Source organism: Vidua macroura, chromosome 4 (assembly GCF_024509145.1).
Source record: "Vidua macroura isolate BioBank_ID:100142 chromosome 4, ASM2450914v1, whole genome shotgun sequence".
NCBI classification, from domain to species: Eukaryota; Metazoa; Chordata; class Aves; order Passeriformes; family Viduidae; genus Vidua; species Vidua macroura.
The window spans coordinates 27,175,362-27,202,909 of NC_071574.1; the positions used below are offsets into that span (position 1 = coordinate 27,175,362).

The 27,548-nt window shown below is 42.6% G+C and overlaps 1 protein-coding gene across 1 annotated transcript in view; it reads right to left on the minus strand.

Annotated features, from left to right (window-relative positions):
• Positions 1–27,317, minus strand: part of COL25A1 (collagen type XXV alpha 1 chain) — a 297,981-nt gene extending 270,664 nt beyond the window's left edge. Inside the window, exons 1-2 of the mRNA XM_053976587.1 lie at positions 26,816–27,317; positions 26,171–26,240 (exon numbers count right to left, since the gene is read on the minus strand). Coding sequence (XP_053832562.1) covers positions 26,171–26,240; positions 26,816–27,208 — 463 coding nt within the window. The 5' untranslated portion in view covers positions 27,209–27,317. The remainder of the gene's footprint in view (positions 1–26,170; positions 26,241–26,815) is intronic.
• Positions 27,318–27,548: the final 231 nt, after the last annotated feature.

Sequence of the window (27,548 nt, forward strand, 5' to 3'; positions counted from 1 at the left end):
CCTAACTGTCCTGTCTCTCCATCTCTCTGTTGGTGCTCCTTTCTCTAATGGATCAATGCTTACCAATCAAGTTCTCCTACATTCCAAATAATCTCATCTCCAAAACACCAGTCTTGATTCCAAAACAGTAAACAGCAGTGTCTGACTGCTTTTACTATTTCTAGTTTTCAAAACAGTATATTTTAAAAGAGCTTCCTCCATCCTGTCCTTGTCATGTTATAGGACATTTACAAAGATCAGCAAAGCTTCCTCATTATCTTTCTTGAAGCCCCCAAAAGCCTGTACTGAACATATCTTTTTCTCTTCACACAAACTGTAAACAGGAACATAGACTGCCTCTCCCTTCACCCACCTTCCCATTTCCTTTGTACAATACTTGGGGCAACAAAATCTTGGTCTTTAGCAGAGCTCCTAAGCACTGTGATACTACTAAAAGGAATAAATACACTACAGATTGGATTATACCCATATATCATTTATTAATGACTGTTGTAGTCTCTCCTACATAGGAAATAGCACCTAAAGAACTGCCTAGTAAGCTAAACTGAATTTGAAATGGTAACAATTCAGTACTGTGTTTTGGAAATACACCATCTTTCTACTAATATGTTCTTACCTTTCCAAGCAGTTAGGATTGTTCCTTCAAAATTCCTCTGAACAGCAGTTTGGTGCCAGTTATACTTACTGGGATTAGATGGTTTAGAGACACTCACCAAGATCTCCTATACACAAAAAGTTACTGATAACGTATGAAAGCTTCCTTTGCAGTGCACAGTTATGACGTGAGAAACTGTTTCACTTTTAAGTGATAAGCAACTGCTGAACTCTTTAGAAATCATTAAATATCATCAACATTCTGGTCTCTATATTAAAAGAAAAACAAAATCAACACTGAAACCACACAAAAACTGCTGACAGTTACAAAACCCTCTCAAAGCAATTTAATGAAAATCATTGCTTACTTTTTCAAAACTGTTACAACATAATTAAGAATTTCCTTATTTTAGACTCACATTTCTAAGACCATATAAAATAAGAAGTGCTGCTCTAAGATATGCCTTCATAGAATGTGTTTAAGAAATTAAATAGCTTAAATCTTAAGGTAGGTTATAATCCACTGGTTACAAAAATCAGCCCCCTAACTGACACATTCAAGCAATTTTTATGCGCCTTTGCACTTGCATAGAAGAGAAACATCCACCCCCCATATGAATGAATCTAGATCACAAAGGCATTTCCTCTTTTCCCCTTCACACTAATAAATCCCCCAAAGACTACAGACAAGTTTCCCCATCACCACAGGGTTACCAAGGGCAAAAAGCAAACTTAATGAGGCCAAATGGAGGCCTTCTCTTGCAGAAATGTTAATCTCACTTTTAAGGGAAAGGGAGGTAAAGAAAATCGTATAAAATCTGTACAAAATCACTTGTAATAAAATCATCTGCAGCATTTCCTTTGTCCAAGGTTACCGTGAAGGGCTTTAATTCAGAGGAACTAGTGGGAATACTGTTCCTCTTGTTAAAATATATTAATTAGTGTAATATATACAGTTGTCTCCTTTGAAAAGCAAACCAACTGAGAGAGAAACTCGTGAGAGGAACAGCAGGGTCCTACAAGGACCCGCCCCCAATCTTGGATTTACTCCTCAGAGGATGGAGTCCCAGAAGCTGCCTCTGAAGCTTCATCTCTTTTCATCTTTAAAACCTTAATTTACAAGCATAAATAACAATGGCATAATCATTAGCAACAGCAAAGAACCAAACTTCAAGCAAGAATTGCTATCATTCTTACCCGTTTCTCAAAATAGAAAGGCCAGTCTACACACACTGGCATCTAGCTTTAAAATTGCAGATTTTTAATGAAATCTCTAAATATATTTCCCAGGTCTGAAACAAAACAACTGTTAAGACACTGGTCTTGATGCAGCATTTCATATATGCACATAGTGGATATACTGACCCCTAGAATTTGCAACAACAAAGTAAGTAGAATTTCTCCTGTGTGCTGGCTGATTGACAAATAGTAAGTTTTAGCAGTCAGCAACCACCTCCAGACTGCTTATTTCAGGTGAAACATGATTAAACATGATTCATTTAAAACATTATTTTGGATACTAGTTTAGATGCTAAAATGTAAGTGCCCACCACAAAAGACATCACCTCTACCTGAAACTCATTCCAAAAATAAAATTACTGGAGGTTGCAAGTGTGTTTTGTGGAAAATTTACTGTGTGTACGTACACAGCCAACAGAGGTGTTTTCTATTTCATGTTTCTGATTTACACATAAATATATGTGTATGTGTAAATATATTTGTATCCACTCTCTGTCTTTCTGCAGATCTGCTACTGGCTAAAAGATATAGCAGTAAAGGTACAGATGCTATTAAGTAGTAAAAACATAGTCTATAACCTATTTTAAAAGAAAACCCACAACACTAGACAAGAACATTCTCATTTCCATGCACACTGCTGTCATAAAGCTTGTGTAAGTCCAAACATATCAGTCCTTTAATTAGCAGAGCCCTCTGCTACACGAGCTCGTGAGGGTTAGCACGGGTAAGAATCATTAGCCTTGTAACTCGTACAACAATTCTGATGATGCTTAGGGAGAAATAGTAGCCAGTTTACTCTACTGCTGACAGGACTAGGAAGAATAGTGTTTTTGTCTCTTCTGTCTATTATACTTCATGTCTTCGTACACATACGAAGCAAACAGTCAGTGAAGGCATTAATTTACAAGTCAGTTTTTAGAATCCAGCCACGCTTTAAAGTCCTGTTTGTTTAATCACTGCTGCCACCTCATATATACAGAAACGATGCCAACAGTACCATGTTTTTGACTGCAAGCTTTTTTTCTTAAAAAGCTCTGAAAGCACCAAGTTTGATCAAACTGTGACTCAAACTAAATAGAAGCTCCCCTTGCTGTGAGGCCCTTGGTTTTTCTGAACCTAAGGAGCATTCATCCACCACTCTGGCAGTTAGCTACCCATGCCAACTTTTTAAAGGTGTAAGGAAAACGTGGGGAGAAAAGAGGAAAAACACATCAGACTCAGAGCCTGTTAAATCTTGCAGGAAACTTCCCACTGAAGTAAAATAATTTGTGAAGAAGGGAACAGGTAAAGGCTTGTGTGGAAAGAGGACTAAAGGAATACAGGAAGCACACCCACTCCAGGTTCTACATATATGTAAAAAGGATGGCTCGCCCAAGTGCTCCCCTAACACACTTCCTAATGTTTTTGGAAGTACTGAGGGTTTAGAGAGGTATACTCCATCTTAACTCTCATTAATATACTTTACAGGATATTTTAGAAGCAGAACTACATCTGCTGTATCAGTGATCATGATTTCAACATGCACCTCACAAAAAAAAAAAAAAAAAAAAAAGAAACAACAACAAAACACACAAAACCCCACAACTTTATGCAACTGCTCTAAACACCACTGTGGCATACTGAGTCAGCAACAGCACAGTAGAGGAAACACTATGAAAATTAACTTGCTGTTGTATCTCCTGTGGCATGGTTGCTTTTCTAACTTGACTGTCCACCAACCAAGTACTTACTACAGCCATAAATGCTTGACTTGCATGTAAAAATATCACTGAAGAACCACACAGCTCCAATGAAACCAAAGTAAACATTCTTACCCAAAAAGTCCCACAGACAGGCCAAATACAAAGAAGTACAACACTGGCAAGCAGGTCTATAAAACTTTAATTTCAATGCTACTAAAACAAATATATTTTAAGCACTTCTCTCTCCCCCAAACTGAGTTAGTAGCAGAGTTTATTTTTATCTTGGCAATTTAGAAAATTATCCCTTAACTTTAAAGGCTATGAATTTCTCGAAATAGAATCCTCTGACAGAAATGTTTCAATATTACCATTCCATGGAACAAGAGAGAACTGGAAATGAGAGTGCTGCCAATCTCTTGCCTCCTTAGAACCTTTCTCTCATAGACAAGCCATACTCGGCCCTGGCTTTTGAGTTTTCTTTCTCCTTTCTGAATGGGGGTTGGGGGGTGAAATATATATTTGAGATATCATCTACATCTACAGGCAACCTATCTTTTAAATTGAATTCAAGTGTAAAGATGGCAGTGAAAAAATCCTGGGGTTCTAAAAAGCAGCAACTATGAAAGGGAACTGATGAAGCAATGTTATCTACCAGAAACAATAAAACCATATTTAATTTACAGGGTGTTAAAGATCTGAAAAACTGAGAAGCAAAACTGGAAGTAATTTCCAAAAATCAACTAGACTGTTGCTATCAAGTAAAGGCAAAAGTTATTGATACCACTCCTGAAGTCTTTAAGTCAAGTCTTTAAGACATTTTGTGATAGAGATGTTATATCCATCAAATAAAATCAGTTCCAGTGCTTACAGTGGAACTGCCTTCAGCAGAGGGAACAAGAAATAATCACACCACTTAGTTTTCCTTTATTTTTTATTAGTTCCTCCCCTCAATTGTACACTTGCATCCATTCTAATCTAAACCACTCCAGAAGGTCTCTTTCTACCTAAGGGTTTTCTTCTGATGGCTGGGGTAGCTATGCTTGGACTCTCCTCATTGGAGCCACATTTGCATTTAAATGCTTCCCAGAATGGGAAAAAATTCTGCAAATGATACATTACTGAGAGGAAGAACCATTTCACACAGACAGCCTGTTTTAATACACGTGCATGCTGTTGTCGGAACTCCTCCCTGTATGGGCCACCAATTGCTGGCATCAGTGCTTGGCACCAATCAACAGTGGATGGGAACTGACTGTCACTGTTAGTTTATTGTCTTACTGTAAGACTTTCATACCTTCTCTCTGTGAGCTCTCACAGGCAGCTCTCACAGCACTGACTCCTTTTCTCTTTCTTCCACACAGCTGGCTGATTCCTACCTGTCCCTATCACGACTGCCTGACCCTTTCTGTCCCTAGCAGCACATGCTAACCTTTACTGTCCCTAACATGAACACCTGACCCTTTCTGTCCCTAGCAGCACATACTAACCCTTACTGTCCCTAACACAAACACCTGACCCTTGCTCCTTGCAGCAGCAGAGCCAACTGACTCTAACTCTCCTCTCGACCAGCTAAACCACTCTTCTATAGCACCGATCCTTACTGGACCATCCTTATTGGATGTAGCTGTGCCCCATTAAGGGCAGGGCTGTTCCTCCTCTTTGGTAATTAGTACAGCTGCAACTCCTCAGGGGCGAGACTGCCTTCAGCACTATCTCTATTCTCTCACAATCCATCCTCCCACATGTTGTCTGTCATTTCTCAGAACAGGAGAACACTTAACTTACGCTTACCTTGGGATTGACTACAAACCCCAGAAATTTGCATGCAACAACTGGAGATTTAAGTGCTAACCTAAATCCTTGAACCCAAAAAGAAAAACAAAAGGACTATAAGCACATATACATGGACAGGAGCATGCCAGTATATTTGTATGGCTGCACAGGCAAATAAGTAGCTAAGCACCTAACACCTCATATATATGTAATACCTACCCTATTAACACATCCAGCCAACAGCAATACACCTCTCTTCAGGGAACTTGCACCTTCATCTTAGAAATTGCAGCCCAATCACTGCTTTAATGGAAAACAAGAAAGTAACTTAGAAACGTCTCACTTTATTAACCAAGGCATTCTTTCCTGCCTACATATCCTTACATCTCAACAGCCATCTCTACATGCAAAGAAGAATCCCCCTAGAAACCAAATAAACAGCAAAAGTGCAAATGGCTTGTTCCGCCTCCTGGTTCATCAGCACTACCTCAGAAATGTTATTACTGAAAGTGATTCCTGGTGGGAGGCAGGGAGAAGGGAACTACATTGAATACAGCTTTGTTTTCCACTTGTTAGCATGAGTTGCAACACTGCCAAGTAGAGAGAAAAAAAACCTTCTCTCACCTGCAAACAAAACACATGTATGGAAGACAAAGAATTCATTTTCTCAAAGTTGCTTTTTTCCCATATATCTTAACTACACTGGCTTAAGCAAATACATTTGCTAATTCAAAATTAAGGTCAGTCGAACAAGTACTGCCATAGAACCTATAGTACCACAGGTCTATCAGGAAGAACAAGGCACAGAGCTATTTTAAGTTGTTAAATGCAGCAGTAGTATAAGGGGCTTAGAGTAAGTGCAATGTACTGTAAATCCAACCCAGTAACAACCCAGAACTTGTACACTGTGCAAAGCAAATTTGTAACCATTGAAAATTAAGTATTTCGGTATGGGTAGTACTCCATCACCAAACACTAGATCTGCAATGCCTTAACACTGGATTCATCAGCCCAACAACAAAAAGCAAAAGACACCAATAAATAAGAGGCCAGTATTTTTCAAAGACCACAGTATATTCCAAGAACCCTGTAAATTATTTCACCATATGAAGTACTTGTTGCATCCCGGAGTTTGGGTTTAGATTAGGGTTTTTAATTTATGTTAAAATAAGTCAAGTTCTGTAATCCCGCGTTTCCCCCGCGTTGTTCCCCCCCCGCGGTTCCTGCCCCCATGTTGCCTGCTGCCGGGTCTTACCCCTGTGCCGCTCCTGTAACCACCCTGCCGTCCGGCCCCGGGAAACCCCGTGCTAGCCACCCGATCCCGCTCAGCCCGCTCTGGCTCAGTGCCCGCCCCTGCGGGGTTCTCTGGTTGGTCGCTGTTGCGGGTGTCACCGCCACGGCAGCCGCCCCTATTGGGCGGCAGGCCGTGGATCCTCTCGCCCCGCCCCTCTATAAAGCCCTATCCCGCCGGCAGTCAGACGCCATTTTCTCCCATGCGAGTGCCGGGAGCGGTCGCGTCTTTCCATCGAACCGCGCCATACGTGCCCAATAAACCGTTCCTGCCAAGCACGGAGTAAATGGACAAATTCCTTCCTCTTTGCCGGGTCCCTAGCGCACGGTAACAGCGGTTGGCCAGCCCACGCGCCCGAGACACGGAGCCGTGTCCGGGAACCCGCGGCAGCAAACCCCGGCAGCACGTGGAAGCTACGCCACAGCCGGGCTCCCAAGAGCCGCGTGCGGCCGGGGAGAGCAAAAACCCACGCCGCAATTGGCGCCCAACGTGGGGCCGAGGCCAGCGCTGAGCTGATTGCGTGGACGGAGGTTCACCGCGGAGCTCGAGGAACAGCGCCAGGAGCCGCCGCCGCCGGCCAGGGGCCGCGCTGCCGCCAAGGGGGGAGCGCCGCCGCCAAGCCAGAGCGGGCAGCGGTCCGCGCCGGACCACAGCTCCGTGCCGGACGGAAACCGAGAGCAGGGGCTCTCCAAAGTACGTCAGTGAAGTCTCCGTCGCCCACGAGGGACCAGACAGTGTGTCCCGCGTGGGACAGGAAGTGCAAACTTTCGCAGCCAGGAGGGCAGAAGAAAGAACACTTCCCGGGACTCCCGGACCCTGGTAGCAGCTTTTCTTTGCAGAGACTTCAGTCTGGTAAGTATTAGTCGTGGAAACGTGTCCAGCTAATACGGGGAGGGCTGGCCGTGTTCCCGAGGTTGGGACGTGCAGCGCGCAGCACAAACGGCAGCCGCTGGAGTCGCCTGCGTTTTTTTGCTTTTTTTTTCTCTTTTTTACTGCCCCAGGGGTGAGGTGGTTTGGGTGGAAGAAGCATGGGGACCGTGCTATCTGCCCAACAAAAGGAATTTTATTCCCAAGTTAAAGAAATCCTTTTGGTGAAGGGCCGATACCCAAAAAATTTAGTTAAGAAATTTGTCCGGTGGTTGTTCTTTGCTTTCCCCCGTCTGTCTACCGAGGACGCGCGCAAACCAGAATTTTGGGAGCAAGTGGGAAAAAGGCTAGCAGAGGGGATCGGTAGGGATCCCTCTATAGATGACTGCTTCCCTAAATTCCATTTGTTGATCACAGATGTAGTAAAATCAGACCCCGCGCGAAACTCGGTTGGGGAAAGGAAAGAAGCATCCGGAAAATCTGTTACTCCCTCTGAATCTGTTTCCCCATCCCCTTCTCCTACCCCTTCTTCCCCTAACCTGGGTGGGCGAGGGGGGGCACCCCGTCAGTCTGAGACGCAGGGCAGCTCCACAAATGTGGACCGTGCGCCTGGCTCCCCCAAGCCACCCCGGCGTCCCCGCCTTAGCGAGATCGGTCGATTCGCTGAAGCCACGACCCTAAACCCCTTTTCCAATCCCTTTTTCCCAGTTGAAAATCCCAGTTTCGGCGCTACCCCGCGCAGTTCTGTTTCTTTAAACCCCTTTCTTTGTTCCTCTGAGGAGGCCGAGGCCACGTGGTCGATCTCTTTGTCTTCCCAAGATGGAGGGCGGCCACATGGCAGGGTCTCTTCTTCCCACAACCCCTTTCTGTTCTTTGCTCCTGGTGTCCCCGCCTTTGACCCAACCCCCACCTGCCTCCCTGTGGGCGTGGGCGCCGCCCCCTCGGGAGTTCAGGTTACTCCCTCACCCATTGTTCTCCCTCGAATGGGTGTTCCCTCCAGTCCTTTGCATGTCGTCCCTGCTGAGTCATCGACTCCGCCCTCCCCCACCGGGGAGAGCTCTGCCATCTCCACCCCGCTGCCTGAGGGAGGCAGCCCCCGTCATGTTGCCCGTACCCTGTCCCCATTTTCCCATGGGTCCCGGAGATCCGGGCGGGAGGGAAGAGGGGGGAGGGAGGAGCGGGAACCCCTATCCCCATCTTCCCATGGGCCCCGGAGAGCCGGGCGGGAGGGAAGAGGAGAGGGGGGGGGACGGGAACCCCTACCTCCAAGTTCCCATGGGCCCCAGACGTCTGGGCGGGAGGGAAAAGGAGAGGGGGGGGAATCGGAGCCCCTGCCTCTGCAGTCCCAGGGTTCCCGGAGACCCGGGAGGGAGGGAAGCAGGGGGATGTGGGTTTCTGAGCATTTTCCAGATTCCGTGGAATGGGTCGAGCCGACAGATGAGAGGCATGTAGAGGGACCAGAGGTTCAGGACAAGTTTGTCCTGGAAGCGGCATCCATGAACACTGCTGCCTTGGATGCCGTGCCTCCAAAGAACGCTGGTCCGAAGCAGCCTCCAGCAAGACGCCAGTGCTTCCACTGCAATCAGAGAGGACATTTTGTGGTTCAATGTCCGTTTCTGGGCAGGGCACCCCCAGGGACAGTGGGAGGGGGGAGAGGGGGGGAGGGAGATCCCATTCCCCCAAAAAACTGAAGAAACAACGCGCACCTGCCTCGCGTGAAGATAAAAGTAAGGCAGGCCACAGCACCTTAAGGGGAGCTGTGAGTTACTGTGAAGTAACTGTGCAGGTGGTAGTTCAGAACGTCAGGGTGCCTTTGAGTGTGGCAGATGACCCCACCAATCGGGGGGTTGCATCAAACCGCAGGCGACGCAAAAGAAAAAGGACCCTACAATCTCCTGAAAAAAATGTTTTTCCCCAAAGCCCCAGTCTGTGTGTGTCCCAAATCCCCATGTTTGTAATAAAGTTGTCCCAGTTTCCCTATCCCTAAACACCCTAAGAAGAACCAGCACCAGCACCATCTCCAGGCCCTCTCCACCTGCGTAGCAGTCACCGCAGCTGCAGCACCAGAAGAAGCTGGGAGAAGAGGCCACCGCTTGAGAGACTGAATCAACACCACTGCTTTTTATATTTTATTAAGCGGGGAGATGTTGCATCCCGGAGTTTGGGTTTAGATTAGGGTTTTTAATTTATGTTAAAATAAGTCAAGTTCTGTAATCCTGCGTTTCCCCCGCGTTGTTCCCCCCCCGCGGTTCCTGCCCCCATGTTGCCTGCTGCCGGCTCTTACCCCTGTGCCGCTCCTGTAACCACCCTGCCGTCCGGCCCCGGGAAACCCCGTGCTAGCCACCCGATCCCGCTCAGCCCGCTCTGGCTCGGTGCCCGCCCCTGCGGGGTTCTCTGGTTGGTCGCTGTTGCGGGTGTCACCGCCACGGCAGCCGCCCCTATTGGGCGGCAGGCCGTGGATCCTCTCGCCCCGCCCCTCTATAAAGCCCTATCCCGCCGGCAGTCAGGCACCATTTTCTCCCATGCGAGTGCCGGGAGCGGTCGCGTCTTTCCATCGAACCGCGCCATACGTGCCCAATAAACCGTTCCTGCCAAGCACGGAGTAAATGGACAAATTCCTTCCTCTTTGCCGGGTCCCTAGCGCACGGTAACAGCGGTTGGCCAGCCCACGCGCCCGAGACACGGAGCCGTGTCCGGGAACCCGCGGCAGCAAACCCCGGCAGCACGTGGAAGCTACGCCACAGCCGGGCTCCCAAGAGCCGCGTGCGGCCGGGGAGAGCAAAAACCCACGCCGCAGTACTGAAACTTTATCGAGTTCTCATTCAAGTAAAATTAAAATATTTCTACCAAATCAAGTAATAAGAGATCAAGTCTCCAGAGAAAAATCACTTTTGATTCCATAAATAAGATAAAATTTCTACAAGTTAGCTGCAAGGAACTGCTTTTCCTTGCAACTTATGAAGACACACTTGGGTAAGAAGGTAAATAACTCCTGTAAAAAGGCTAGAAGAAAACAGTAATAAAACTCTGAGCACTCCATGCCTCCACTCCCTTGATATCCTGTAAGACCACAAGCATCTAGGAATACTGTACAGCACGGGGGGATGCTTTTTTGCCTATAGCCAATCTCTTGTTTCACTCAGCCATTTATCAAACTTTTAATGAAAAGCTTTCTAGTAAAAATGGGAGCTTTTTTGGTTTTGGTTTGTTTAAGCTCTTCTTAAAGTTTCATGTCAAGAGAGGTATTTGCTCATAGAAAAATTTTCTGTGGTTTTCAATCACCTTTCTTGGCAAGTAAGGTTCTAAGATTTTTCAAGTTCCAAATTTTTTATGAGTTCTATAACTTCCAAAAGTATAAGAATTTTCCTAGTTCTTCTTCTGTTTAAAAAAAAGTTCCACTGATTGTCTGTTCAGTGATATTTTTTAAGAAAAACAATTGGTTTATCTATAATATACAATCATACATCCTTACCCAAATTCCAAGTTTTTTAACAATAATCACTGAAAAATACACTAAATATGAATACAGGTTAGAAAGATATTTTATCTATAAACACTTTTAAGTATACTTTGTTCCTATAGTTCATCCCTTAGGAAAACTTTTTTAATAATTATTTTTATTAAATGTGTTCTCATCTGTAAAAAACCAAGCAAACCATAAGATTTGTATTTACACTTACTCTTGATGGACATATTGAATGGGCAAATAGAAGTGCTATTAATGCGTTATTAGTAAAAATATATTGTCTTTGATCTCAATAACAGATGTTTCACTTGTGCTAAAGAAAAAATTCATGCTACCTTGTATGTCATGTTGGCATAAAATACTACTGACTTTCATCTCATTGTTTTGAAACTGCTCTCAACTGACAGTAATCAATTCTTTCTCCCCATAGTTAAGCCAAGAAGCATTTTTAGACTCTGGAAAGACCAATGTCATATGATCATATTTTGTACACAATTGAAAAGTAATTGAAAGGTAAAATTCAGCATATATCATGAATGCAAATAAATATGAGCTGCCTGCTGCTGGTCAGTCCATTCACAGTTGTATTTTGCATAATGTTTAGGAAAATTAATTTATATCCCTTCTGTGCTAATCAAAGAGTATGTAATTAACATTCTCTGTGGAAAAAAAATATGTCATTTTATTCAGTTCAATCATTTGACAGCACAATTTAAAAAAAAATATATTTTACCAAAACACAGACATCTGTAATTTGGAACTACTGGTTCTTCTTCTGGTTGCATTTCAGAAAGAAAATGGGGGCCAGTTATTTAGAAGGTATACATTTATACAACATCATTATTCATAAAATTGTTGTTTTACTAAGAACCCTATTTCACTTCACGAAAGAGTAGCCATTCTCTCAACAAAGCAGCTGAAAATAAAGTAGCAACAAGCAAATGCCCCCTTCCTAGTGCCTATGGAAAGTGGATGCTCCCATCATGAAGCAGCCCTGAAATCTCACTTGGTGTGGACACAAGTGCTGCTGCTATGGTATAATCCACATGACCTCAACAGGAGGAAAAAACCTGTAGCTTTGCTACAGTACTTGTAGCTTTGCTGGGTGGAATATCTGGGTCTTTACAGTTGGTAGCTGCTATTTGTTATAGCTCCCCTGACACAAGGCAAAAGAAAAAAGAAACTTGGCATGTAACTAAATTTTAATTTGTCGTAATCTTTCCAAATCCTAAATTGTGACTGCTTTGTAGTACACATTGAGAGAGGGAGACCGATACAGCTAAGGCTGGAAATATTTTGAAAATTCATCATTCATAAAAGGGGCTCCATGAACCTCTCCTCACAGGTCACAAAAGATTCCTTGCAGATTTCAAACCGACGGCTCCATGTCACCAAAGTTGTGCTTGAGCCACTTTTACTCAGCAGTTTCACAGCATTTAGACTGAGCTGACAAATCACACACTAACAAAATGATTAGTGTGTCTGAACACAGTGCAGTACAGAAGTGTGAGTATCCCTCTGTGCCATCTTTTTCAGGTGTGCAAGCAATCTCTCTTTTTCCCTGCCTTCATTGGCCCTTAAACCGTATTGCTGGAAATGCCTATTTGAGGGGATAGCTGTCTTGACTTGAAAGATAAAGGACAGCCTTTCACTTTCACTTGAAAGATAAAGGTTCTTTAGAACCTGCAGGAATTTTCTGAAAGGGTCAGAAAAATTTTGGCTGCATTAGTCCCTATCCAAGTGCTACTACTGGTAACTGCTTAAGTTAACCATTACAGTTCATCTCAAAGCATGATTAATAGCAACAGAATCGTATCATACCCACTCCTCTGTTTCTGTCAAGTCCCACATTTTACAAGATAAACACAGAAGATGAAGTATATTTAATGAATGTAGATTAACATTAACTGCCTGCTGCCAGTCAGTACATCCGTAGTTAGTTGTATTTTGCAGCACTTTTAGGAAAATGACTTATGTCAATATGTGGCCATCAGGTTACTAACACAAACTACATGTCTGGGAAAGAAAAAACTAGGAGTATAATTAAATTTTGCTTGTAGCGAAAGAGCAATCCATAGGAGGCATCAAAGTTCAGGCCCTAGCTGTTGTCCTTCCTGCCTTACACAAAGCAGGAAATTAAAGAGAGAAAGCCCTCACAGTGACATGATCAAGCAAGGAGGGGTGATTAACAGCTTTTGAAATTATTCAAGTTCATCTGTGTGTCTTTAGGACCTTAACATTAACTTCTACTACAAACCATAGGTCTTAATAATCTAACATGTTTCAAGAGAGATAACACAGAGTGTGATAGTTCCGACAGGTTTCAAGGAACACTGCTCTCACCACAGAGGAAGCCAGCATATGCACTATTTTCATGCTTCTGCCCCTGCAGTCCTGCTGCCAGACCAGAAGAGAGTGATGCAGAATTGGAGTTACAATCAGTGCCTTGCTTAGAGAGTATCTTACTGCTAGTTCCCACTAGCCTTCATCTTCCTGTAAATCCCCTGTCAGCACCACACAGCCTGTCAGCACCCTCTGTCAGGACAACATCCAGGCTATGCACTCTCCCTTCTCACCACTTTCCAGAACCTGAGAATAGGCCATGTCTACCTGACTATATACATCATCTAGGAGACACCCCATAAATAAGGGACAATTACCCACCTTGTACCACTGTTTAAGTCCCCAGGTGATCTGTCCCTTAAGCCACTATATCTGGACATCTTCGAGAAGTACACGTTCTAGATGTGCTTCAGAGATGGCTCCCCACAGACATGTCCCTTTTTATTCCTTCTTGACAGGATTTGCATTTGCTAAATTTTGAGGAGCCCTTTTAGCAGATTACACTTCAACATACCCTGCTGTCATCCACTGCTCAGACTGAGTGAGCAGTATGCACTGAGATAACCTCTAGATAACCACAGAAAAATATGAGAAGATTTTTTCACTATTTTTTCTCTTTGGACTGTGTCAATCCTTAATTCTTATTCATTATCTCTATAAACAAACCAGGCACCTCACTACCAACTGCCTCACTCAACACTGCACTGCTGCGGCCTCATCTCGGGGACTGTGTGCAGCTTGGGGCACCTCAACAGGACATCAGACTATTTGAGCGTCCTCCAGACAGAATAGTGAAAAGTCTCAAGGGTAAGCTTTATAAGGAGCTGCTGATGTCACTTAGATTGTTCAGCTTAAAAAAAGGGAACATTTGTGTTAAGCAAATAATGACTTTTCAAGCATAGCATCAGCAAAGTGGAGAATGGGAGATCTAGTTCACTGAGTTAAAAGAACAGACTGCCTTGAACAGAGGGAATCACCTCTCATGCAAGTATGAAAATCTATGTGAGTAGAGACACACATGCATATGCAGACTTCAGTCACGTTGGTAAGGAAACTAAAATGAAGGTCCAGCTGTTTATAGTGGTCTTTCTTTCCTGTCTCTCAGAACTGAAATTCTGAACACTTCTGTACAATTTTTTGTGGTTTTATCTAATCACTTTAAGCAATGAACAATCCTCAGAACAACACTCCTTGGTCTGTGAACTATGAGTTAAGATGCGAGAATAGTAACTTCTCCATGAAGATAAGTTTAGTAATTTTTACTATTCAGATTGTCTCCAAGTGCAGCCAGAATTCTTACAGTATTACAAAACTAGTTCAGTATTCCAAGACATAGATACAGACATAATGTTCTTGCCCAGAGACCGAGAAGACTAAACAATAAACTGAATGGCAAATGAATAAAAAATAGTATTTGTATCAAGGAAAATAACTATATAACAAGGCTAAAGTAGATGGCAATGGCTGCATACATAAACAAGCATTCCCGAAGAGCCAAAGGCAAAAAAAAAAAAACAAAAAACCGAAGAGAAAAAAAAAAAAACACTGAGGCCACACTTTGCTCTCAGATTCCAGAGTAAATACTGATTTCAGTTAAAATCTTTGGGATTATTAATGCGCCTGAAGTAATGTACATGCCCATACCAGGTCTGATTATTGTCAGTCAAGAGTTTTAGTTAAAAGCCTCTTTTCACTGACCTTCAGATGAAAGTAAAATGCTGTTTGGGTATCAGAAATTGTGGTAGCAGAAGCAGCTACTTCTGTCTATAGGTGATTTGATCTGACATTGCCTACCCGTTCAGTTAAAGAGAATCTGCAGGGATGGGCTGTTTTGAAATAAAAACTTACTCCAAAAAAGGTCCCAGAAGGTTTCTATAGTCAGAAGTTTGTTTTTACAACTGTATTCACTTGATGACTCCAGCTGATTATGTCCTGTCATATGGATCAAAAGGGAGCAGAGAGCTGATTAGAAAGCAGAGGCAAGGAATATATTGCAGACAAACTTTCACTCCTGTAGGCAGTAATTTTATTCAAAATTATGAATACTTTGTCATTTGCACACTTTTGTTAAGGTGTTTACATCCATCATATTTTACAGATGCAAAAACTCTCAAATGTGAAGACTTCTATCCCACCTTAACAGTCCTGTACAGGAATATAGTCACAATACAGAACAGCTACTTAGTTTTCCCTGCTCTAATTCACTAAGCACACTATTTCCTCTAAGGCGCATTACTTTAAATTCACTGTGAGAGAGCTTTTTTTCCAGAGTGATCCAGTTGTTATACTACACATTGAAAACAGATTAATTTCTCCTTATTATCCTAAAGTGGACTGTAATTGTTTGAAATACATAAAAATACCACCTTGTAGCAGCAAACCAATTTTAAGAGATAAAAAAGTGAGGATTTCAGTCTTGCTCTATTTCTCTATTATTGTTGGTAGTTCAGTTTTCAAGGCTCACACTTCTTTTTAATTGGCCACTGTAATAGCTTATGTGCAGCCTCTTAATTGAATGTGATAAAAAAGTCCTTCTACCACACATTAGGACACGGTTCAACATGGAATTCAAACTAAGGAATTACACAGAGCTGTCCTAAAGTGAAATCCACAATGGTCAGACTTAAATACTAATCTCTCTTAAGATTAGACTCCCTACATTAAAGAAATATAGTGCACTTACATGCTTGCTGCATTGGAAAAACACTTCATCTTCACACAGAGAAACCTTTCCAGCCCTCTACAAACATGGCTGTCATCCTTACAAAGGCACCAACTCTAAGTAACTATTGACAACAGCAGTCTAAGCACCGGTTCATTTGAAACTGATGCCACACCGCTGCATTTTTCACTCTCTCTGATTCATCAGTATTCAGTGTGCCTGCTCCCAGGAACCACTTGGGAAACATATTCAAGATGATCCTCACTGAACAGAGATGTCTTCATAAACACACACAGATAGCTACAGCACACATCATGGTCCATTTCTGTGATTACACTGCATTTTTAAGTGCCAACTAAAGCCATTTCCTGAGCAGCTTATTATTAGCTGACACAAACAACTACCAAGCATCCACCAGGACAGAGAACAAATAAAAGCTGAGTTCAAGCTCACCACTGCCATAAAGATCACCTTAACAATGACTCCACTTTGGTCTACACTTGAGCCTGTGTGCACACAGCACATTTCCTGCTACAGTGACCAAATTAGTAGCTAGAAAGTATTTTTACTGAGAAGGCTATCCTGTCTGAAAGGTGAAGGGAATGAAATCAATAGTACATTAATCACCTTTATGTCAAGCTGAAGTGATAACTCTCAACATGTGTCTCCCTTCAACTGGCAGTAACCTGTAGATCAGCAGTGGGACTGAAAAAATGGAAGGAGCATTCGATAAAAAGCACCAGAAGAGCTGACAGTACAGAGACTGTCCAGCCAACACCGAACAGCATTTGTCACAGCAATGCCATTGGGCATCATCTGGATGTAAGCTCTGTGACTGGAGAAGAAAACATTAATACACAGGCTATGGAGTTTATCCTTTTAATCCCTTGTGGCCATACCCCTATGCTCAGGTATCAAGGCTTCCTCTAAGATCAAGGGAATCTGAACAGGAGCTTATTAAGAGACTAAGGGCACAGGGTAGGGAGGAAGAGGAGAAGTGCCTTCAAGCAGCTGGTTCTCATATTCTTAAGAGATTATTGGAGGTTCCAGCTGAAGGAAATACCTCCTCAACTTAAGAGGTATACACTTTGACTTTCAGCACTGCAGTCCTCTGTGAGGACCCTACCATCATCCAGCTGAGGCACTGATAGATAAGAAGCCCCACATCATTTCCTAGCAACAAAACTAGTACTACCAGCACAAGCAAGACCTTTGTAGCCAGCTATGACCTTAACCATAAATATATTTTTAGAGAGTTCAGTTAGTGTCCTTCAAGTTACAGGATGTTGTTCTGCTTTCAGATACACAAATCTTGTCACCGCTGTAATGGCAGCCACACCTCTGATAAGATATTTTGGTCTCCAATTTTCAATATAATTTCCTGTTTTCAAAATTTCTTGTGTGTTCCTCAAACACAGGCCTCACTCCTCCCCACATTCAATTTTATAAAGATCTTTTAAATAGCAGTTTTCCAGCATAATCTTAAGTAGTGTTAAGTGTGTTAGTAATCTTAAGTAGTGTTAAGTAATCTTAAGTGTGCTGAGAAAGGACTATGCTTATCAAAGAAACCTAATTCATAATCTAAATCTTTAACATATACTTATTGTATGATTTTTTTTTGTACTCTCATATTCAGAGAAGGAATATTAAAAGTACTCCAAAGGAAGGAAAATAAATGTGGGTGAGTATTCTTAAAATGGCATAAACTGCAAATGGTAGAATAGCAAAGGTCTTAAAACTACAGTTTTAAGTCTTACTTTCCACAGTCTTTTTTCCATTATACTTACAGCTTTTACTTTACAGCCCGACTCCTAAGAGTACTAAAACTATTTAAAAGGGTAGAAAGTGCCAAGTTCATTAACTTCTTGTTTAAGAACAAAACACTCAAAAACACAAAGCAAAGGAGACAAGGAAAACGCTCGGCTCTCACAAATCTTTGCTGATCAGAGGAAGTACATCCCAGGTACCAAGAGACTAAAGCTGTACCTGGCACAAGCCTGTTATTTCAGCCAGCAGAAAGCAGAGGATCAGCCACCAGCTGTTTCCATGCAGGTTTTCCTTGCTAAGGTGAACTGTGCTGTACACTGTGGCATCATGACTTAGCAGGCAGCCCGCTATGTGTCCAAGATAGGACAGAGTGTGATAAACTACCAAAACCATCATACTGCTAAATACTGGTATACAGTCCTGAGTACTGCATTAAAAGGAGGACCAAGGTTCAAAGAGAAAGATCATTTGACACCCTTCTCCTCAATACTTCCTCAGCTGAGCTTGTAGAAGAGCCACAGAAGGGCAGGGGAAGCTACTTAGAGAGACTCATTAAGAGTCCATCATTATTTCATATACAGTCTTCTTTACAGCCCCCCCAAGAACCTGTTAATCTGTGATCCACTCTCCTCTGTAATCCTGACCAAAATACATCAGCAAAGGTAAACATCTACGAAAAAAATTTGCAAGTTTTATTCCCAAAACCCCAATTTTAATTCCTAAGCAGCTAAAATAATACACAAATCATTCAAAGTCTTCTAATATACTTACCCAATATATAAATTACAAGATTATATTCATGTATAACCAAACTAAAATAATTGTAATGGCTAACTAACCTAAACTGAACTAAAGGCACTGATTTTTATAGACTTTCATCTATGACCTTATCAAATAAAATCTACACTTTCTTCATATTTGTCAACTGCCCAACCAATTCTAAAGACAGGGTGCAGGGTAAAATATTATTGCTTAAAATTTGCATTGCTTCTTGGTTGAGCACGTTTAAGCAGAAGTCACTGAATTAATTGTGCTAATTTTCAGAAGATTCTAAAATAAAATGCAATATCCCAGTTTTATCACCTCTGTTACTACACTCTTCATTCCATTTATTGTTTCTTTGCCTTACAAATGGCTGTCCTGCTATATTTGGTAATTATAAGAACATATATTTCTATCTAGCAAAAAAAAATTAGATAGCTGTGTAGTAACTTCATAATTCTTCCAAGAGTTTAAAAGGCATCACCATCATCATCTGTTTCAAAGCTTTCCCAGCACAAGAATAAACAGTTACATGCTAACATGCATGCAAAAGTCACAACTACAGGTAAATGCCTCCTTCTATAAACATACATCTGCAGAGATAAACAAGAAACAATTTTAGTACAACTCCAACCCCGCTAAAAAAAAAAGAACGGGAGGAGCGGACACAGTAAGTTTTACAGTCTACATCACAGACAAGACTGTCGTCTAACATATTTTGATAGCTGCTTTAAGGAGAGCACAATGACCAAGTTTCCTTCATCAACACGATAGATGGAACAAGTGGTTTGCTTCACAAATGAGGAAATTGTAGTCTGCTTGCTAAAAACTAGGTAATCTATGGAAATATTTCAACAGTAGATTATTTTAGCTAAGGCACACCTGTGCACTAGCAATTTCTTACACTATGTGTTCACCTATTTACAGAGAAGCACTTATTTTTAGCTAAGACTTATTTACATGAGGCTGCAGCACTTATCCACAAAATTAATAACAGATCAAACAACTTGTTGAGCCATGACTACACACTTGATTTGTGAACCACCTGGAAGGAAACACTTGGCAATGATGGCCTAGATACATTTCCTTCAGAGGAGCATCAGATGATCTCCTGGGGTATCAACCTGACGAGCATTTCTAAAGTTGCTCAAATCTACAGGGGCAGAAAAAGGCAGTATTTACATAAAAGGGATATAAAAAACTTGCACTTTCAAGCTGGACACTCTGTTCTGAAAATTTGTCCTGACATTTATTTTGATTAAGCTCTTACAAACAGCTGGTTCTGCTTAACTTAATCTCATTAAAAGTCCCAAGCAGACAAATTTAAGCAGGCCTGTTCTACTGTAAGTCTAACCTGTAAAAACATTTGAGTCCACAAATTTCCAAACAAGAAGCCTTCAGCATCGTATTCACTGGTGTGAGTATCATCTAACTGCAAGCTGCAGCTTTAGTTGTATTGAGAGAAAAGTGTTGCTCTCACTCTGTGTTATTCTATGCCTTCTTACTTCTTATTTGTAGTTTTAAGTAAGCAGATAGATTTTCTTTTTTGTGGCTGACTTAGGAAATCAACTGAAATGATGAAGGGGAAAGGTGCTCTGTGTTGACCAGCCTTCCCTGAAGAGACTTCAGTTAGCAACATGACTCAGGGTCTGTGTGCATTAAAGTGTGATGGATGATTTCACCAGGTGGGTAACTTGAACATATTAGTTATATGATTCTATTTGGTAACCTAAAAGGTCCTATAAAAACAGCTTCTGTCAGTCATGCTGTTTTCAGATTTAGCTGGTTTTTCCCTGTGCTAAGTAGAGACAAAACAGGCAGGTGAGCTGCAGCCAGTAAATTTAGAAGGGAGTGAGAAAGAAGATGAGTGCTGTAATGCAGGTTTATCAGCGCTGCTTCCGCAGTACATTTCCAAGAACTCACTAACCTTTAAGGAAAGGGACAGGGCGTAAGTATAGCTAAACTGAACTCAGTTATATAAGCTTTAGAGACCCTCTGAGGAAACAGATGCATATATTTCCCAATTTAAGAAAGACAAGAAGAAAAAGAAAAACCAAAATCCAACCACAGACACTACAAGCATTATTCCAGAAATGGGCTTAACTGCCACTTCTCCCACCGCAACACTCACAGTACTTGAAGTGCTTTGACACTTCAGCAGTTTGAGATGGATCAGTGCCACAAACAAGGAAGTATAAGAACACATATAAGAATATATATGTGTAATATATAATATTATCCTCATACATTATAAGAACAGGTAGTGCAGATAAACAAGCCTTCCTTCTAACATGCCTAGTTTGACATAACTGCACAAGTCTGAATTTATTCAACTCAAGTAATAGAAAAACCTTTTGTTAATAACACTTTTGCAGTCAAACCAACCTTTGCTACAGCACTGCTGAGATCAATAATATTACAAAAGAGAAAAATCTGGTGCAGTCCACTGTCAATCAGTTCTCTTCTGAGCCACGCTGTGTTTCATTCATCATGCTGCACACCCTACTTCCTTGCCCAGAGGGAAGGGAATTAAAAGGTCACCCCTTAGCCAATAAAATATATATTTAGCTATTTTGTGGGGAGGAAACAGTATCTTTAAGCAGTCATCCAAAGAAGACAGACTACCCAGAAGGTCGCATGCTGCTGCACATCAATAAACATCTTGATCTAGGAACTGAAATGAAAAATATCAAACCACTGAAGGTATGAAAGGGGGACTCAGAGACCTGTCATAAAAATTACCAAATTAGAGCTGAGCACTGCATTCAGCAAATAGATGATACAGAGATGGCAGAAGTAAGTAGTGCTGGGAGCTAGGTTAAGATAGCACACTGAAATTTTCAGTAACAGGAAAAAAAATCAAAATCACTTTGGATACTTTTTAAATCTATCTGCATTTTCTCTTAGGCCTCACTAGTGGTAAACATGTAAGTCAGCTCCTCTTTTCTTTCTTTACCTCTTCGGTCTTTCCAGGGCTGCTTCACTGTAAGCATAATAAAAAAAAAAATTAAAAGAGTAATAGCCTGCTGATACCTATTTCATGATTCTTTTAATCCCAAAAATTGCTTTCTCCTCAGTTTTTTCAGCCTCACTAATTGAAATGCTCCAGGGAACAATCTTTGTGGGAATAAGAAAGAACACCTAAATTGGTTTTGCATTGCATGTCAAAACAAACATTAGATGCTTAAGACAACAAAAATAGCACTGGGACTCTTAAAAAAATACACTGATTTTTGCTATCCATGCTGCTATCAAAATATATATTGCAGATTCATCGTCTCACTGAAGAACTGTAGTTGTAGAACACAGTTTTTGCACTGGAACTGCTGTAAGCAAGAAAAAGACCAATCAGTATTCTATATTCTCTAAAAAAAAAAAACCTTGACTTACAGCATTTCATCCTGAATAAACAGGTTTATACACATACAACTATACTGAAACAAACCTGATGGCAGCAAATTGCATAGTGAAATTGGAGGTACTTCAAATGGCAAACCATAAAGCTCTCTAGGACTGGAACAGAGAATCAAGATGGCATGATTACAAAAACAGCACAAAATAGCTGGCTAAGAAAGAATGGCCAGAGTGTCTGTGGAAAGAGTCTATTGAAGGCCCTGAAGTCACAAGAGGAAGAAAAATGTACGTTTCCTGATGGGAAATATACAAGAGAAAGAACAAACAAAGAAATATTACTTGTGGTACTGAAGAAAAACAAAACCAAATTTCCAGTCAACTTTGACAAGTATCCAACACTGAAGTTCAGCTACTGATCTGGGGAAGAAAAAAAAACCCCAAAACAAATCTCAAAACCTACAGACCCCATAACTTAATATGCAAGTTGTATTGAACATTCATACACAGTGTGTTGTATAGCTGTACATTTAAAGACATCTCTTTAAATGTAACTTATACTTTGTCAATACAGAACTAAAGAAATGTGTTCCTTTAAGGAATAAATTCACTATAAAGGTCTTCCTAAAAACAGAAGATGAGGAAAAAAAATGTAATTGCTTCCTAAAACTGGTTCCTGGTCAAAAGGGATGTATAGAACTGTACATAATCATCTGCCAGCCTTCCTGCTGAGAAAGCTTGAACTTCTTGTACTTTGATTCATACTCCTGTCAACACTATCTGACTCCAGGAGCAGGCTCTGAAGACCACTTACACAATGAGACATCATGGCACAGAACTGCACGTGTCAGAACTTGACCCTTACAATATATAAAGGATCAGATCACTAAAACATATAAGCATATGTCCATTTTCATTGAAGTCTACAGGTACATTCACATGTGAATGACTTAGGGATAAAGAAAATCTGGAAGCATCTACAAAAAAAAAAAATCATTAAATTCGATTGAATGAGGAGCATCCCTGTGCTTTCTGTATGTGTTATTCTTCCCACAAGCTGTGTAATTCTTGGCACTTTGTAAGAAGTACCCAGCATGGTGCTGGACTGCTCCTCATAAGAGCTGATTATGCTCCCACAGCCACTTAGAGGAAGATTTAGAAGTATGAAATAAGTACCTACACACCTACATTTTCTCTTCATCTTTTAAAGTAGAAAAATATCAACTTAAAATAAAAAAAAACACCTGGCAAATGAAAATTAATTTATTATGCTTAAAATTATTTCAGCCACTCAATTTGCCTCCCAGTCCTATGTGCAAAAGGCCAACTACCAGCAGTGACTGCAGCACCAGCTAAAAGCACAAGATTTACACTGGCACTCTTATTAGAGCTGAGGTAATTTAAGAGGAATGTCAGCACGAATTTGCTTTTCAAACTTTATTACTCTGCTTTAAGAAGAGAAAGAATGCCTGCTATTGTAATTTTTAAAATATTTACAAAATCTTTGGTATCTGGTTTTAATCGCACAGAGTTAAAACCAAAACTCTAACGTCACCCCACATCACGTTTCTTTTATAAGAAAATAGACCTAAAAAATAAGAAAAATCAGATTTAGTGAAAATGAAGTTTTTAAAGAGAAATGTTATCACTCTTCACTCTAGATAAAATTCAAGGGTACCATTGAATTAAAAGGAGCTACATGTAGACTGCTCTGCAAGCTGTGAGCTTGTGAATCTGGTTTCCATAGGTATCTGAGCCATTCAAACCCACTTCCCTTTGAATGTGCAGGTTTCAACCATAGAGAGGAAAAAGAGGATGAAAATCTCAAGCTAATCACATCTACGCCAGTTGCATAACTTTAATCCTGAACCAGGGGCCACATTCTCACCCTCTTGTCTGCAGATTGAACTTCCCTCTCTTCTTTTGGCAGAGAACAATGTAACCTACTTTTAAATAATCTTTATTCCTCTTTAAAGAGAAGGGTGATGGAAACTGTCCTGGTGGCCATTCGGTAGTGACCTTTTCTCACAGCATAGAGACATTTCAAAAATCACCTCTGTACCATGAAGGCCTTCCAAAGTCATTTCTAACAGAATTATTTTATTATTACAGAAACAAATTGAAAGAAATTAAGAAGTTGGGCAGAATACAGAAGCAAAAGGGAACCACATGAGAAAGAAGCAATGTAGTCTTTGGCTTTGCAAATTGCAGTCAACAGAAAAACCACTGATGTACCATGATACTTTTCCTAATAAACCAAATACCTTTTTGAACATAACTGTTTGTAACAGCAACATTAAGAATTAAAACAAAAGCCCATTCTGTGCAGTCAAAAAGGAGTTCTAACAGAAGGAAGCAAATGAAGAAGCAACAATTTATTTGCTCTATCCCCTCCTGCTCTGCCTAATGCCTGCAGTTAGGAAGGCACTGTCCTCAGGTGGTGGTGCCAGTCAGCCTCTGCTCTCTCAGACAAGGCTCCCAAGATGATTCCATTTTGAGGTAGACACCTGTCCACTGGCAACAAGTATGAGAGCATCAACTGCAAAATGAGGCTACCACATGGCAACATCTTTCAGTCACTACAAAACCTGCTTCCAAATTGAAACAGCTACCAAGAGGTGAAAAGCTCCATATCACATTTCTAATCCCTCCTCTCTGCAACTTATTTTTTTTCTTACTTTGTAATGCTTCATGTAAGTTTTCCTGGTCTTTAAAACTTATTCCCTCAAATATGTTCCCTGAATCACTTTGACTCTCATGTAGCAAGGATTTTTACAATGCATGTGAGAAATATTCTGTTGCTCATTATCTATCTGAAAACACATACTTAAGAAAAAAAGTCAGATAAAAATTGGTATAATGTGGAGCTCTAGTGGTAGTGAAGAAGTAAAGCAGCATGTAACACCAACCATGAAAAAGTAGATATTGACCTTTACTAGGAAAACAGTAAGTGAAAATATGTTAACAGATGGATTTAAACAAGGAAGAAGAAAGAGGGAAAGGGCTTAGCATCAAATTAAACATAATTTCAGGCTCACAGAATGCATCACTGCAAACAACATGATGAGTAACTCTCTTTTCTGTGCACAAACTTGCATCCTGTAATTCACTGCAGTTAAGCAACAGAAAAAATAAGATCAGTTGGCTTATGTTAGCCTTAAAGGAAAATATATATATACATACTACAGGAGGAAACCAGTGTTCCTTACCAAAACTAACTGGGAGTTGAGTAATTGTATGCACTCTTTTAAAACAGTCCTAGTCACATATATTGTCCTTCCCATGACAGCCGTGGCAACTCCAACACCAGCAAGTAAGTACTCTGTTCTCAGCTGTATCATCACAAAAATAGAGTACCAACCACTCTAGGCAGCTTTAACACTGAGATTCAGCAGTCCCTTCAGACTGATGAGTTTGGCAGGAATTGTATCCTAAACTAGGAAAGCTCCTTCCTTATACACGAGTCCTGTCATACATCCTGCTTGTAAGCATAATCAGCTTAAGTCCTGTTGACAGTCGATATTCCACCTGTAAAGGAGATGGTTTTCATACACAGTGAGAGGATATCCAAAGCATCCTCTCCATCTAGTGTGTCTCATCACAGAGGATGATGGAACTCCTACATCCCGCTGTGAAACACTGGCATTATTTTCTCAACTTCTAAGATGCTAGATGAACTTGGATACAGGTTAGAAGTTGTTTCTAAAGCTAAAACAACACTAACAGATATCAGACCATCAAAAAGGAGCACAAGGACTACAGAAACATTTCAGCACAAATGTACAAATAACTGTGCAGTATTAGAAGGGCCCACTTCCAAAGTCAAGCGATTTCCCTGGTTGCACAAACACACACAGTTTTGAACCTTCAGTAGGAAAAACCTGCAATTCCTTCCTTTTGTAGGCTTTCCACCAAGACTACAGAAAAACAAGACTGTAAAAGGCTCATGTATATATTACTGCTAACTTGCAACAGACCCTCCACCTATTTCAATCCATGTTATACATCGTTCAATATTTTTGCTAGGGGCTTTTGCTCCACTTCCCAAGTTGACTACACAGTGCCTTGATTCAGTACTACCGCATTTAAGACAGAATATATTTCATCTGCTGGAGTGGATCATTAACGTCGTCGTACGTGTTCTTGTTTGGCAACATCCAGCCTAACGAGTGGTTTTTATTAGCATTAATTCCAATCTAGGGCCACAGCGAAAACCAGGCATTCTGGGCTTTACAACTTTTGCACCCAAGGAACAGCTGTTGATTGAAGTGGCACCCCCTGGACCTGATTTAGGTGTATTTCAAAAACGTGGGATACCAAACCGCCCAGAGTTACAAGCCTCCGAGAGGAGATTTCCAAGCTGTGACTGTTACCTGGTGGGCAGTTGCACTCTGGAGCCGCTTCTCTCGCTACTCGTATTTTTGCCAAGTGCTCGTAGGATTTCTGGGGGCGAGAGAAGCAACATGAGGGCGGGCACTTGGCGAGCGAGCTCGCCCGCCACAGGCAGCGCTCCCGACTACGGCCGCAAACTGGAATTTACCGCTATGCCAGAGGCTGCGCAACCAGCGGCGGCTTCTTTGCTTGGGTTCGGCCTAAGGTGTCTCAGTGACCTCACCACCCCCACACCAACAACGCCAAGCCCGACACCTCAGGGTCTCTCCCACCCCCGCCGCAAGTGACCCCGGTCTTTCTGCCGGCTCGACACGCGCGGTCGAGAAGCGCAGGGACGGCGGCAAGTTACAGATGAGAAAAGCGCCCCAGCGGCGGCGCACGCAGGGGTCCCCCGCGATCCCCCGTCCCGCCGCTCCAGCAGCCCGGGGCGCCCCCGGCCCGCTCCTCCCTCGGCCCCGCCGGCCTCTGGGGTTGCGGGCTCACTTTCCCCGCTTCCCCCTCCACCTCCCACCCGAGCAGCTCCCCCCGGCCACCCTCCTCATGGCCTCAGCCGCCCCCCGCCCCGAGCATCCCCCATGCCCGCCACACGCACACCGCACAGCAGCGGCGACCCCCGTCCCGCACACCTGGGCGAGAAGTCGCTCCACTTTCTCCTGCATCATCGCGTTCAGCTGCTCCAAGGAAAAGCCGGGCAGCGGCGGGAGCGGGGCGGCGGCAGAGAAGCCCCCTCGGGCGCCTTCGATGGCCGCGACCCTGGCCTGGAGGTCGCTGGTCCGCACGCCCAGGTAGACGCAGGAAGCCGCGGCCAGCGCCGAGAGGAGCGCGGCCAGCGCGGAGCCGACCGGCCCGGCCCGCCGCGGGCAGCGGTCCCCGCCGCAGCCGGGCTTCCCGAGGCCGGGCTTCCCGCTGCCGCCGGGCTTCCCGTTGCCATCGTGTCCTGCGGCTCCTCGGCTCTTCCCCAGCGCGCTCGCACACCCTTCAGCTGCGGCAGCTTTGATTTCCTTTCCTCCGCCCCCCATGGAGGCAATTAGTTTACAAACAACGATTACAAAAATAACAGCAACGAAGTAGGAGAAAATAAATAACGAAATGGTAAAACAATTCTTTAAAAGAAAAAGAAAAAAAAAAAAAAAACCACGGTAAGTAGAAGCAAAGCCCGCAGCCGGCTCACACACTTTGAAGGCGAAGCGGCGGCGCGCTCCGCAGCCCGCACCGCACCGCGCACCGCCGGCAGCGGGTCGCGACCCGCCCCGCGGCAGAGGCGGCGGCGGGAGGCGGGGGCGACGAGCCACAAGCCGGCAGCGGGGCTGGGTGCGAGGCGTGCCCCCGCGGCTTCCAGCCGCCCTTCGGAAGGAGCAG